The 15,641-nt window shown below is 42.0% G+C and overlaps 1 protein-coding gene across 1 annotated transcript in view; it reads left to right on the forward strand.

Moving 5' to 3' along the window:
• GRPR (gastrin releasing peptide receptor) overlaps positions 1–6,566 on the forward strand; it is an 81,113-nt gene extending 74,547 nt beyond the window's left edge. The window contains exon 3 of the mRNA XM_075593314.1: positions 4,941–6,566. Coding sequence (XP_075449429.1) covers positions 4,941–5,333 — 393 coding nt within the window. The 3' untranslated portion in view covers positions 5,334–6,566. The remainder of the gene's footprint in view (positions 1–4,940) is intronic.
• Positions 6,567–15,641: the final 9,075 nt, after the last annotated feature.

Below are 15,641 nucleotides of genomic sequence, written 5' to 3' on the forward strand. Positions count from 1 at the left end.
CCGAGTTCCATTTGTGATCTCGAATCTCTGGTTATTGCCCCCTGGTAATTTTACCATTGCCAACGGGTTTTGATATAGCCTACGGACCCCCTCTAAATATGCGTCACTAAAGCCAAACTTGCGCATAGTATGGTCCAGGAATTGCCAGTTTATTCTATCGAACGCCTTCTCTGCGTCTAGACTTAAAAGTAGTGCTTTGGTGCCTGTGAGGTGGACATGGTCAATAATGTTGATTATCTTCCGGGTGTTGTCTGAGGCCTGCCTCCCCGCGACAAATCCTACTTGATCAATATTAATTAGCCGCGGTAAGATGGGGTTTAATCTGTTTGCCAGAATTTTACTATATAATTTGAGATCACTATTGAGTAGGGAGATTGGACGGTAGCTTCCACATTGCATCGGATCTCTGCCTTCTTTGCGTATAATAGCCAAGCTGGCCAGAGGGGTCTTTCAGGGAATACATTCTTTACAGTTTGTATCAGGATTATGACATCATCAGAGCATTTGTTTGGTTGTGTACACTGTGTCTTGCAGCTTTGTTTAAGCTGATGTTGGTTGACAGGATTTCTCCAGAGCCAGAATGGGTAGGAGAGGCGGGGGAGGGAGGGGGGGAGGTGGGGAGGGGGGGGAGGAGGGAAGGGCGGGGGCATATATTTATTATCCATATATATATATATATATATATATACATATATACAGCATAGGCAAAAAAAAAAGGGGGAGGGGGAGAAGGGAAGGAGGGGGGAGGGGGAGGGAAAAGAAGGGGGGGAGGTGGAGGGAAAAGAAGGGGGGGAGGCTCATATTTCAGGAGGTATACAGTTTTATGTGACAACAGCAGGAAGGTCTTAGTTCTAACCCATCTCCCTGTGGAGATTATTAAGCGTGGATCACGAAGTACATTCCTTTACAGTTTGCATCAGGTGTATGGCAGAAACAAGGCATTTTTTTTCATTTGTGTACATATTATCTTGCAACTTTTTTAAGCTGATATTGATTGACAGGTTTGCATACATTTCTTTTCCATATACAGAGACATTTACAGCATATACATGACATTTACTGGTTCTCAGTCGGCTTCCTTTTTGTTGTACTTGCCTAACCATCTTGCTAATATGGGTGTGGAGGGGGGGGGGGCTTCTGTCAAGATGGGTGGGGGAGGCGGGGGTACGGGGGAGGGGGGGAGGAGAAGAAAAAAGGGGGGGGGCTAGAGTTTCGGGTGGCATCCAATTTTATTTGACATTAGCAGGAAGATGCTAATTACAACCCTACTCCCTGTGAAGGTTATTTGACGTGAATCCCGTATAACTGCGGGGGGGAGGGAGGAAAAGGAGGGGGGGAGGGGCGGAGTGGGGGAGTATGTGAGGTGCATGGGGGTGGGTGGGAGGGGGGTGCGTGGGGGAGAGGGGGAGGGAGGGGGGGTGCATGGGGGGGGGGGGCTTCTGGCTCTTAACTCTTGATAAACTCTTGATAACCGGTTTAAGCTTTAAACATATTAACCTTAACATCAACATTAACATCAGGAAATGTTGTTTGATAGTTTATATGCAAGTGCAGTGATTGGAGTGATACTCCGGATCGTTCTCCGTGGCGTGTTTGCACTGTTCAAGTTCCCTTCGTGGTGGAAGGTGTCTCGGGGGGCCACTGGGGGGGGGAGAGTGTGTGGGGGGCCAGGGGGGGCCAGGGGGGGAAGGGGGAGGGGGGGAACTCATTATGTTCTGGTAAGGCCTGGGTTGACATGATATTATGGTCTTCTGTGCCCCACAATGTTGTCTGGGGAGCAGTACTCACGGTTACAGGATTGACCGCTGATCCCCCAGTGAAGGGGGGGGGGGAGGGAGACACTAAAGGGGGTCTCGGTCTGCAGGTTGAGTGCCCTCTTTCTCCACCACCTTGGGGACGTTCCGGACGTCGGGGCCGCCAGGGAGAGGAAGAAAAAAATGGGTGAAAAAAATGGGTGATGCACTCCGGCTCCTCCGCTCCTCTATGTCGCTGGACTGGGCCTTGATGTCGGTGCTGCCAGTGTGTGCACTCATCGTCGTGGGAAGGGTCAGCCGCTGGTGCTGTTCCGGTGAGTTTTCGAGTGCTCTGCGAGGGCCGGATGTACACTCTCCCTTTCGTCTGGCTTCTCGTTCATCTTGTCCCGTTGCCGGTGTCATCTGCTGTCTGGTCGTCGGGGATCAGGTATGCAGGGGGGGATCGCAGGTGTCTTGGGGGGGGAGGGGGAGGGGGGGATGGGAGGGGAGAGAGGTGGAGGAGAGAGGGGAGGAGGAGGGGGGGGGAGAGAGGGCGGGGAGGGGGGAGGGGGGAGGGGAGGGGGGGTTGATGTGGGGGGGGGGAGAGGGGGGATATGGGGGGGAGAGAAGGGGGAGAGGGGTGGAGGGGGAGAGAGGGCGGGGGGAGAGAGAAGAGGGGGAGAGATCCCTCATGTAGCAGGCTGGAGAGGTTTGACTGGTTGCAGGAGGTAACTTAGGATGGCCTTGTTTGTGAGGCCTCTGGGCGCTTCACTTGCTTCGTCCTTGCTTCTGCCCCGCCAGTCTTTCAGAGGCTCGCACCAGAGGGTCTAGTGTGTCCGGGCCTTGAGTTCTGGTGGGGTTGTCGCTCCACTCCGCTGGTGGGTTCAGTCCCATTGCTTTGGCAAAGTGTGCCATATCTTCTGGGTGCCTGATAGTGTGGTATTTACCATTTCTTTGCACTAGCAACTTAAATGGGAAGCCCCATTTATATTTAATCTCCTTTTCGCGGAGTAGTTTAGTGAGTGGCTGCATTTCCTTTCTCCTAAGGACCGAGCGCTTGGACAAGTCATTATATATTTGGAGATGATCGTCCTTATATTTGACTTGTTCCTGAGCACGGCAAGCTGCCATTATCTGTTCCTTTATGGAATAGTGGTGGACCCTCGCTATCACATCCCTTGCCCGGTTAGGGTCGTCCGACCTTGGTCCTAGGGCCCGATGAGCCCTGTCCATTTCTAAGTCTGAGAGTGTTAGGTCTGGGCATACTGATTGGAAGAGGTCCAGAAGATAGGGTTTGATCTGGGCTGGGAGAACCGACTCCGGGATCCCACGGATTCTGACGTTCTGTCATCTATCTTGGTTCTCCTGATCTTCCATTTGGTCCCTGAGGTTGCTGACTTTAGCTCCCAGCCGGTATATTTCGTTCGCGGCGTCCTCTTGGGCCTGTGATGCGTCGGCCATTTTGTTCTCTAGCACCGCGGTGCGTTCGGTGAGGCCTGATATCTCCTGCTTCAATTCGGAGACCGCAGCTTTCAGGTCTGCTTTTAATGAAGTGTGGAGTTTATTCAGCATAGACGTGATCAGCTCTTGCATATAGTCCCGCGTTAGGGCTTCGTCTGGTGGCGGTGGTGTTTCTGTGCAGTCGCGCTCCATTGCTGGCTGCTTGGTCCCGCGTGAGTGTGTGGAGCCGGCGCCATCTTGTTTTTTTGCGGCAGCCTCCGAGCTCCGTTGAGACGGGGAAAAGAAGCGGGTAACTCCTTGGCCCGGTTGGGCTTTTTGTTTACCTGCCATTCCACTCGTGTGGGTTTCCTGCAGGTTTTATCCCAGTTTCTGTAAAAAAATTTGGGGGGAAAAGCGCTTCTTTTGTAGTTTTTATTCGTGGGTCTGGGGAGCTCCTCTGCTACCCGACCGTTCTCATCGGCGTCCTGGACACGCCCCCCACAGGTGTTCTTCTTAAAGATGTTCTATGTTTGATTTATCAATGCTGGAGTTACTTCACTTAGGTGTATATAGATATAATCACTATGTTGTTGAACTGGATTTTCTATAACCACCCAAAAGGGATAGTTTCTGTTTAAAGATACTCGTGTGATCTGTATGTACTACCTGTGAGTACTTGTGCCGGTAACATGGGTATACACAGTCTTACTCACGGACTCCGGTTGATGTATTTGGAATACGCCGTCACCGCTCACCGCCCGGTTGGAATCTGCTCACTGTATTTACAGGTGGCTCTTATTGCAGTGTCCGTCTGGCGCTGTGATTGTTACCTCTTCTGGCACTATTAGTCCTCACGATCCATGGCAGCTTTGGGCAGTAGATTTTTCCTAAAACTGTATTCTTCCTCCAGCTTTAATCCAGCGTGGTACTCGCAGCAGGCTCAGCTCCGATCCACTGCGGTGTCTCCACCAGGCACAGCAAACATGCCAAATGCTTCCTCCGGTGAGCCTGCTGCGAGTATCAGTATTATATTCATGTGCCAGGGTGTCTTCCCTTTTCTTCTAGCACTTTTGGGGGGGGGGGGGCTTGAGACCCCCCTCTCACTCAGGCTGCAGAATATTTATTTAATATAGTATTGTTTATATTTAGACGTTAGAAATTAGAGCCTTGATACGTCTATTGTTCACTTGTGTGTACTTTTCTTCTATTTAAATAATTGCTCAAAAGTTAATGCATACAGTATGTCGCAATCATACAGACTACATTAAATGCAGTTTGAGCTATTGATTTAACTTGCAAAGTGCCTATCTTATAATAATCCAAGAACAATAAAAGTAAATATACTGTAACTACAGTAGCAAAAAAGGAACACTAAAGCTATTATGATAGCTAAAAATGGTCTGTGCACTAATATTTCCTTATAGTTTTAACATGTTATATAATCTTGGGTTAGTTGCCAACAAGCCACTTTAGCTCAGAAACAAATAACTTTTCAGAATACGAATATATACTGTACAATATATATTTTTTGTAACCAGAAAAATCGCAGCAGCAAATTTTGAGGTTCATGGTACTGTACATTTTGTATCAGTGTGTCTCAAACATTTAGAGACTATTTATAGTAAATAGATTATATCACAAAATGGCAGGCAGTGGGGCAAGCTGTTATGTGAACATGAGGGGAGGTGGTTACAGTTTATATTTATCATTTGTTTCGTATGTGTATTTATTTCCTAACACGTACCTGTACTTTACTTTCTTTCTTAGATTGAATCCCGTAAGCGACTTGCTAAGACAGTATTGGTGTTTGTTGGACTCTTCGCTTTTTGCTGGCTTCCCAACCACGTCATCTATTTGTACCGCTCCTACCATTACTCAGAAGTGGACACTTCATTTTTGCACTACATCACCAGCATATGCGCCCGGGTTTTGGCTTTTACCAATTCCTGCGTGAATCCGTTTGCTCTCTATTTGCTCAGCAAAAGTTTCAGAAAACAGTTCAACAACCAGCTGTTCTGCTGCAGACCCAGACTCATTGTCAGGTCACAGAGTATGGGAAGAAGCACCACCAGGATGACCTCTCTCAAAAGCACTAACCATTCCATGGCTAGCTTTAGTCTGATTAATGGAAAGCACATCTGCCACGAAGGCTGCGTATAAACATGCAAGCAGCACATCATTTTCTGAGACATTTCTATACATGCAGCTACTCTGTATCTTGTTTTTTTTGTAATGCCATATCTGTAAATAGTGTAAATATTACTGTAGTCCACTGGACAGGATCATTATGGGAAGCGACAGGTTAGAAATCATTTGCTAATGATGTTTGAGCTGCTATGTTGCTATAGAGGAGCTTGCAGATCATTACAGAGTACGAATGAAGGTATTGAGACCTGAAACCAGACAAAACTATATCTTTGAAAGTAAATTCCTCAGATATCTACAGTAACATATTGAAATGTTGTGAGGTGTTTAAACATGTTTTGAATAATGAGTATTTATTTTCTGCATACAATGACTAAGTTATAGAGAATATTGTTTACTGGCTTTAAACTCAGGCCCTTGTAAAGCACAAGCTTGTTCGGTGAAAGTAAAAGCAGTGGGAATCAATCAATGTGACTGAAAACAGGTTTACTGTTTTCAAGTGTATCTAAAGCCATGTGAAAGTTACCTTTTTTTTGTATAGAACATGTAAACAAAACAATGTGCATAAGAAGTGTCTGTGAATTTAATGCATATAGTAAAGTGGGATATATGAATATAGATTTTTAATTTATATGTGGTGTACAGATTCAATTTTGAATGATCCATTCCAACAAATGGCTGCTTCTCTTATTGTGAAACTAAGTATAGCTTTGAATAGTAATAGTGTTAATAGGTTGTCACTTTCGTCAATGCAGATATTTTTACAGAACATAAGAAATTATAATAGCAATATTTACAATTACATGAGCTACAGTGTATGTTTATCTTGCATGTATGCTGTAGAATTCAATTAGCTAGATTTCTTCAAAGGTTACATTATCTCTCAGATAAAATATTATTTGTCTGCAAATCATTATATTGTTGAATGCTCTTGAATTAAATACATATTTTATCTTGCTATGGCTGCAAACTTCCTCACATTTATTATCTGTAAAATGCAGGGAAGGGGTTATACAGTATATGTCAACCATAATTCATTCATGCTATACAGAATCCGTCATTTATTGTATTGTCTTTTATTGCCATTGTCAAATATAGTAATAATTTATAAATAACTTCGGCAAAGTAGAGAAACAAAATGTCAAATTTTGCAATTTAATGAATAAAAATGTAGAATAACTTGACATGCTACAGTTAATCAACATCGCTAATATATGTATACAAGAGACCAAAGGCCCCCATGCAACATCCAATATGATAAATAATTTAGTACATCAATATGTATTTTATCTGTATTCTTTCTTCATAAATATGGGTCATTTACTGTAGTTCCATACTTTGGCCAAAATATTTTAAGCCTAAAACCACGTTACGGTAAACCCATTTCAGTAGGTCCTACACTACCAATGTTATACTGTCTTATGCATTTCTTCCACTGCATAGAGAGAAGGGGAAAAGAATATATGTGCATCAAATATCTCCTCTCTCTATTAAAAACATTTTTTTTAAAAATTAAGCCTTCATCTCACTTCTACATGTTAATTATGGTAGGACCTCAATTACTTATGGGCTAATTAAATAAAAACCGAGGAGGCTGTTTTCGGACGAAACCCCCCATTGACTGTAAACTCTGGGAATAGGCACCTCCAACAATCCCTTTAAATAGCATCTTGCTCCTCGATCTGCCATGTTTGTTATTTTGTGTATGCCTATCCATGCCAGCTGACAGACCGACACCATCCAGTCTGTCATCTCTGCTGTCTGCTTTTCCAACAGCATTACTCTAGCTTTGTCCTCCTTCCCACCTCTCCAAATCTCTCCCCTATTCCTATTCATACTTAGCTTTCCTACCCTTCCTTTAAAAAAAAAGAAAAAATAGGAATCTTGTTTTCCCTGTTCCGTTCTGCAAGAGGTGCTGTGATAAGGTGATCAGCTGGTCCATCTGTTTGGGTTTGGGAGCATGAGCTGTCATCTCTCTCGCTCCTTTTTGTCCATCACAGTAAATCATCACAGCTTCCATGGCAGAGTCTATATCAAGTTCTTCCTCTGATCCAGGATTTTTTGTTGTAGGCCCCTCCCACAACCCCTTGAACTAACCAACTAACCTCCTGCTCCGTTTTTACGTTCTGTGTCCACCACCCTTCCCCTCAACCATCAAGGATCTCTAGCACTAGGCTGGACCCTCTTTGCTGTCATATCCGGTATGTATGTCAAGGCAGCAGTCAATTCCCTCTGCAAGCTCATCTCATTTCCTCCTCAATCTACTGTAGGATGCACACACAATATGCTAGAGTACACACAGATATGAATCCCAGTGACTTAGAACAGCGCTGAACAACAGTGATAGTGCGTAAGTATATAGTGAATTATAAGGTGAAACTGAAATGATTCTCAACCTTCACAGGGAATGTGTACAGATTCCCTTACAAATAGTATAGCATCCAGGGTAGGAAGGGAGCGATGGTATCAGGAACACCCAAAAAGAAAAAAGAAAAGATGATGGTGCAGCAAGTTTATACAATATTGGTGCAGGTAAGTCTTGGCTCTAGTGGAATGCCTACTTACAACAAGTAAGTGATAAAACAGCAATAACAGGAAACAGAACTGGTGATGATTCGGGAAGACTTCCACTCAGGTTGAAGTTCATAGAAGACAAAGAGAGACCATAGTGTAGATCAAAAGTATCAGGTTTATAAGTTAAAAATGCATAAGAAATGTACTTACAATGTGTACATAGATCAGGTTCACATAAGGGTTTACTTGAGGCAGTAGAGGTGTCTGGAACAGATGGTATGCTTGAAGCTTCACTTCAAAGTTCCCCCCGTCGGATCGCGGTGGATAGCGTCTTACGTCACGTCCGGTCAGGAACTGACGACTTCCGGTTGAGCGAACCAGGAAGCGGGCGGCAAGACATTACGGCAGACTCGGCGCCTTCAGTTGTGGAGCAGCTGTGCAGTTGGAATTGGGGTACCGCTGTACAGTGGGAGGCTCTACACGTTTCGCTGTACTACGACAGCTTCCTCAGGAGCAGCCTTTCCAACCTTGGAAACATGTGACTAAAACTTTAAGCCAATGAAAAAGAGGTGTAAATGGGCTAAAATGGGAGAGCTTGAATTAATCGCTGCAAGGGAGACCTACTGTATAATATCATAGTCATTACTGAAACATGGTGGGAGTATGCTTATAATTGAACCGGATCTAAACCCTATTATAATTGAATGGTGAAAATGTAGAGACCTTGTGAATAGAAATTAGCAGTGATGGTAAAAGTATAAAAAAAATGTTTGTAGGGATATGCTATATACCACCAAATATCTGTGAGATTGAGGAAGCTAAAATACTTTTTCAAATGGAGAATTCATCAAAACTATGTCATGCTTGCATAATGGGTGATTTTAATTATCCAGATATAGACTGGGGCAATGAGATTAGCATTACAATAAAAGGAAACAGGTTTTTGGGGGTGCTTAAAGACAATGACATGACCCATATTATTGAGGAACCAACCAGGAGAGGGGCAATACCGGATTTGGTCGTATCAAATAATGTAGAAGTAATAACAAATATTCAAGTCCTGGAACTTTTGGGTAACAGTGATCAGAACATGGTCACTTTTGTAATAAATTATCAAAAAACAGATTACTTGGGTTCAACAACGACCTTAAACTTTAGAAAGGCAGATTTTAATAAACTGAGGACGAATCTACAAGGAATACATTGGGATGATGTTTTTGAAGGGAAAAATGTAGAAGATAAATGGGCAGTCTTTTAAACATTGTTAGAAAAACACACTTATCTGTATATACCCTTGCGTAATAAGTATAAAAGAAATAAGTCAAAACCAATGTGGCTAAATAAACAGGTAGGGAAATGGAAAAGAAGAGGCAGGTGTTTAGATATTTGAAGTCAGAAAGGACGGAGGCATCGTATCAGATTTATAAGGAATGTAACAAAATTTGCAAAAGGGCAATGAAAGTAGCAAAAATGGATAATGAAAAAAGGATTGCTATAGAAAGTATGATAAACCCTAAAAAGTTACTTCCATGGAGACTGTGATGGAAGATACAATAGATTTGTAGGTTTGAAATCTTTTTAGAAAGGAAAGGTATACAGGGATATACCAAATAAGTAAACATGGGAAAGATTTTGATCCAGGGAGTAATCTGATTGCCAATTCTTGGAGTCAGGAAGGAATTTATTTTTCCCCTTATGAGATGTCATTGGGGGATATTTCACAGAGTTTTTTTTTTTTTGGCTTCCTCTGGATCAATATATTGTATTGTAAGTATGGATATAGGATCTGCCATCTAAATTTAGCATAGGATGAACACATGTCTTTTTTCAACTTCATCAACTATCCAACTATCCAACTATCCAACTTATTAGAATTGTTTGTTTTTGTATAGCGCTGCTAGTTTTATACATAAAACTTTACAGAGAGATTTATGCAGATACAGTCCCTGCCCTGTAGAGCTTACAATCTATGTTTTTGGTGCCGGAGGCACAGGGAGATAAAGTGACTTGCCTAATGTTACAAGGAGCCAACACCAGGAATTGAACCAGGTTCCCGTGCTCCAAAGTCAGCACAAGCGTCAGTGTCTTTACTCACTGAGCTATTCCTTCATCCCTATTTAACTCTATACTACATATGTTGGATGTTCTGACAATTTAAATGAGCTGATGATATCAAAACAGGATATAGACAGAGGTCAGAAACTATATTGAGACCCACTTACATATACAGTAGCAACAACAAAAAAAGGGGCTTTTTCAAACTAACGAGCACGTCTGTAAAAGTTCTATCACATAATAGGAAAGGTCTAAATTGTGCTAATAAAAAGTATAATGGCAACGACTGATTAATAAAAAAACAAAAAGGCGAATATAATATACCTTCAAGAAGCTCATATTTCTAGAACAGAGACCCCTACATTTTGGGGGGGGGGGGGATTATACCTACAGGTGTATCTGTCCTCTATTCAAATAAAAAAAAAGAGGTGTAGCCATTCTCATAAATAAACAAATTCATTTTAATGTAGATACAGTCAAACATGACAATGAAATTCGCTTTTTAATAACTGTAGGTAGAATAGCAAATATCAGTAGAAAAGCCAGGCTGTGTGGTGCTCTAAAACGTAGACTCAGCAATGATAAAGATAAAGAGCGGAAGCTCGAAACATGTCGGTGGGGGCCTGAGGGCTCATTTTTTTCTTGTTACCATGTACTGATGGAAAATAAACCTCTAACTTTTGGGACACACTCTCTAGCAAATTTATTTCATTTAGCTGTGCTCCAACTCTCCTTTCCGGATACCAGAATAGCAAATATCAATATCACCCTAGCCAATGTATACACTCCCAATGATAATAATTGGATCTTCTTCAAGAATTTCATTGAAGCTCTAACTGAAATCCAAAAAAGGAAGATAAAATAGGAGGGGACTTCAAATTAATACTTAATAGTAGCTAAGACAATAGGGATATAAGAGGTAAAGACATTAACACTCTGCAGAACAGACTAAAGGATTTGGTACTAACAGATACAGTATTTGGAGGGTGCTAAATTCAACTCATAGAGATTTCACATTATATTCTCCCCCGCATCAATCATACTCACACTTAGATATGTTATTTATTGAGTCTGAGACAATATTTTCAGTATTTGCAGCAAAAATATACAATATGATAGTCTGACCACGCCATGATACGTATCTGCAATTAAGGTCCCTATAAAACTATTGTTGTGGAAATGAAATAGCTCCCTGCTGACTGTCCCCGAAGTCTTAACTGAACTCAAAGGATAACTGGTGGACTACTTTTCCATAAATCGTAAATCAGCCCCTTCTACACCATATTGTGGGCAGCACATAAAGTTGTAATAAGAGGCGATCTCATAAAAACAGCTTCCTGCAGGAAATGCAAGAGATTAGAAAAACTACATTACCTCACATCCCAATTACATCAGAAAGAAGCTCAACATAAAATAAATCCTAATATAAATGAGTACAAAGAAATAACCAGATTCAGAGGAGAAATCAAACTCCAATATGATAAAGCCGAAAAGGCAATAAGGTGGTGGACGAAAGAAAACATTTGGAAAAGGAAATAAAGTGAACACCATGCTAACAAGAAACCTTAACAAAAAACTGAGGGGGTACAATACAGGCCATTTATCAGAAATCAGGCACCCTGACCTTCGAGGCAAAACTTATACTTGAGGAGTTTCAGAAATATTACTCTACCCTTTATGATGGACAAAAGACAATTAAATCCGACTCTCAAACACTCAAGCTATCTCAATTCCTGAAATCATGTGATTTATCAACTATTTCCCGAATAAATCTCACAAGACTTAATGAACCCATCTCCATTGAAGAAGCAACATTATCGATTAAGTCCCTCAAATCATCTAAAACTTTGGGGCCCGATGGATTCACTTACCTCTATTACAAAGAATTTAAGGAGACCTTAACCGTTCACCTTGCTAAAATGTTCAATGAGTTCCTTGAAGGCGAATCAATCTCAAGTGAATTGCTCCAGGCAAACATAGCTCTAATACATAAAGCACAAAAAAAACCACACTACAGTATGCTCAAATTACAGACCTATATCATTAATTAATACAGACGCTAAACTTTTTACATAAATGTTGGTTAACAAGCGAAATGTGTGTTTGCCTGACCTTATCCATCCTGACCGAAGAGGTTTTGTCCCAAGCAGACAGGCTCCTACAGTATTAACATACTTTGTCTTGCGTATCTTTCCATTGCACAAACATATGTTATACTGTAATAACTAAATAGTTAATACAATTATCACAATTCACTTTAAATAGTTCAAATTAAGATTAGTATATTTATTTAAAGTTAGAAATCACAAAATTATTTAGTCACTTTTTGATAGGAAATATATATTTCTTTAATATAGACAAGGACAATATAAATATATTTATTATTTGTATTGATATATATTCAACACAATTTTTGACATAATCACCTTAAATTCACAAGTGAAATGTTTATTCACATAAACACACATTGATATTGTTTTATATAAAGTATTTATAGGTTTATTCCCTATAGATAACAGTGATTTGATATATGCTGTATGATGCATTCTTGACAGTTTGCGATTGATATAACCCACAATGCAAACACCCATCAGACACCTCTCATGATGCTCACCCTTGATGCCGAAAAGGCTATCGAAAGTAGACTCGGTATATATGAAAGCAACACTGAAAGCTTATGGCTTCAGGGGACAGTTTATGAGACCAATAAAAGTTCTATACAGTGATCCGCAAGCCCAAAATATGTAACTCAGGAGACATATCGGATATGCTCCAAATTAGGTAGGTAGTCTGGCCGCTGGAACCTCACAACATGCTAGAGGTTACCGTGCAGAACTCGCAAGGCAAATGGTCGACAACAGGCAGCTGCTACTGTACAGTACATCATGATGTGTGATGCATTGAAAGATTGACGTACAGCTGCAGCGGCCGTTATTCAAACACTTAACGTGTTGTGTATATCGGAATACCGACGTCATGATCGGGATGTCTTCCAACCTTACCGCTTTAAGACGCGAGTGCGGCGAGTGCATAAAATGGCATTTTAGAGTTCTGGTTTTAAACACCTTAAATTGACACAGTAGCACAGTAGCACAGTAGCACAGTAGCACAGTAGCACAGTAGCACAGTAGCACAGTAGCACAGTAACACAGTAGCACATTACTGTACACATTGCAATTCATTAATTTCATTGCAGCCAAAGAAACAGAATCCATGAAATTCAACAAAGCAATCGCGATAAGCGCGGGTGCCTGGGGCGATTGGCCGCGTTCACGCTGCGTGGGCACACGAAATCGGCGCCGTGATTTGTTTAAATAACGGCCGCTGCAGCTGTACCTCGATTGATATACTGTACGTGTGTATGTACTATATTAGCTTTATATGTACAATAACTATATATGATGTGCAAAGAAAGCTTTAAAATTGAACATTATTTCTTCATATACCTGTATACGGTTATTGAACGTTAGTTTAGTTATGCAACATTTCTGATAAGTAATATAGAAAGAGATTGTGATCAGATGTGTCAGATAAAGTGTGTGTACATTTATATAATTTTTGTGGTATGTCAGTAGTAAATAATATGGTTTTAAAATGTTTATATGCTCGTCTGACTTTGGTCTTCCTGTGTTTCTGACTACTTGGATGCCCATCACGATGTTGGGGTGGATTAGTAGCCTTAAACAGGTCTCATACCCTGTGTACAGTATATCATATTTAGGGTCCGTCCGCCTCCTGTTCCTATAACATGCTTAGGTTCTTCGCCTATTCTTACTTTAAGTATGCATTTGATATCCGCATAACGTTTTTTCAGAGCTGGTGCAGTGCAAAGTAAGGTACCCACACTGTTAACTGCATCTGCTATTGCCTTCCAACATTTTTTTTTTACAGAATGCTAATTTGTCGAAAACTGACATAATCATAACAGACAAAAATTTTGTTTATAAGAACTAAACTATCTTCATCTGTAAACTTTGCTTCTCAGCTGTATCAGTTGCATGCTCAGTAGTAGGGGACTGGAAATGATCCTCCTGTGGGCTTTGATGCTTCTCCCTAACTCCCAGGCTGCTCCTTCTACACCCCTCTGCCCTGTCCATCTCTCCTTTCCCTTCACCTCCTCCCACTCCTCCTACCCTGGCGTGTTCCTGTCCTGGCCACTACACCCTCCCTTCTAATCTGCTCCCCACCACTCATCTTGTCCTCACTCCTGCACTCACCACCATTTCTCACACTGTCCTGTCCCCACCACCACTTCTCACACTCCTCCTTTCCTCACTCCTGTGCTCACCAACACTCTTCACACTCCTACTGTCTTCACTTATGTGCTCACTACCACTCCCCACACTCCTTCTTTCCTCACTCCTGTGCTCACCAACACTCCTGCGCTCACCAACACTCATCCTCTCCTGACTCCTGCATCACCAGCACTCCTCACACTCCCTCTCTCCAACCCTCTCCTGATTCCTGCATCCATCAGCACTCCTCACACTCCCACCAGTCACTCCACTCCCATCAGTTAGTCCCCTTTTCTGTAAATACAATTATTGGATAAAGTATCTGCCTTCAATATTTAGCATACTGTAGGTTGAACTTAGTGGACTTATGTCTTTTTTCAACCTCATCTACTATGTAACTACTATGTAACTACTATGTAACTACTATGTAACTACTATGTCACTACTATGTATTACCTTCACGTGAATGAGCCATATGGCGTCTTTCAGTACAGGAATGTGTCTTAGGCAAAAATGGGCCCATATAGATAGAATACTGTACATTTTAATTCTTGCAAAGATTTTTTTATTTTGAAAGCATACAACTTGGGTTTTTGCCTTAATATATTTTGATAGTGGTAAGATCACATGTTATTACTGTAGATTATTTTCATGGATATTTTTTTTTAGTAAATTAAAAATTAAATAGTAATTGCTAAATGTCTGTCATGAAAAAAAAATCTAAACCATACTACATTTATCTATAAAGCAAATTATATAAAAAAAGAGACCATGTATCAATAGAACAACATAAAATAGCGCAAACAGAATATCAATTATAGATAGCGTTTGTAGCCCATGTACCCCCACCCCTAAGTGAGATTGGGTGTATACTGTAAAGATGCTACTAGTGCTGCCTTTACCTGTTGGCTCACAGGGGCCTAAGCCTCCGCCATGGGGAGCCCAGGGTGATATAATGCAATACTCTCGGTGCAGTGCCTCCACTTGTGAGGGATCCCAGCATAGTGGGAGGAGCCCCTCACAGGACCCAATAACATAAGTACACACTGTGTAAAATAACAAGAACCTTTACTGGCACAGGGATAACTCAACACTCTAATGATCACTAACAGGTACAACTACCCACCAAACCTGGCACGGCCGTAACCCACCACACCGTGTCCACAGGGAGTCCCACACCCAACCCCAATGTATGAGACAGCGCCGCCCACTTGGTGAGGTGTATTTGTTGGTGCACTTGATGTATAGGTACCTGCCAGGTGCTCCAGCACTCGGGTGCACTGATTGGGAGACAGAGAGGTTTCGCCGATCCAGCGATGTCATCCGCGACGAGTTCACCTCCGCGTGGGGTGGTATCCCGCTGGAGTGTCCCACACGAAGATTGTTTCTGATCTCAAGCAGGGTGGTCTGGTCCCAGACCACAATTATGAGGGCTGCACAGCGTTGCAGCTGTGACCCTGTTCACATCAAACAGCTAATGGGGCAGCGTCCCTACCTAAGGGCCTGTCCCTGTAGCTGC

Source organism: Ascaphus truei, chromosome 3, assembly GCF_040206685.1.
Source record: "Ascaphus truei isolate aAscTru1 chromosome 3, aAscTru1.hap1, whole genome shotgun sequence".
In the NCBI taxonomy this organism is placed as follows: domain Eukaryota; kingdom Metazoa; phylum Chordata; class Amphibia; order Anura; family Ascaphidae; genus Ascaphus; species Ascaphus truei.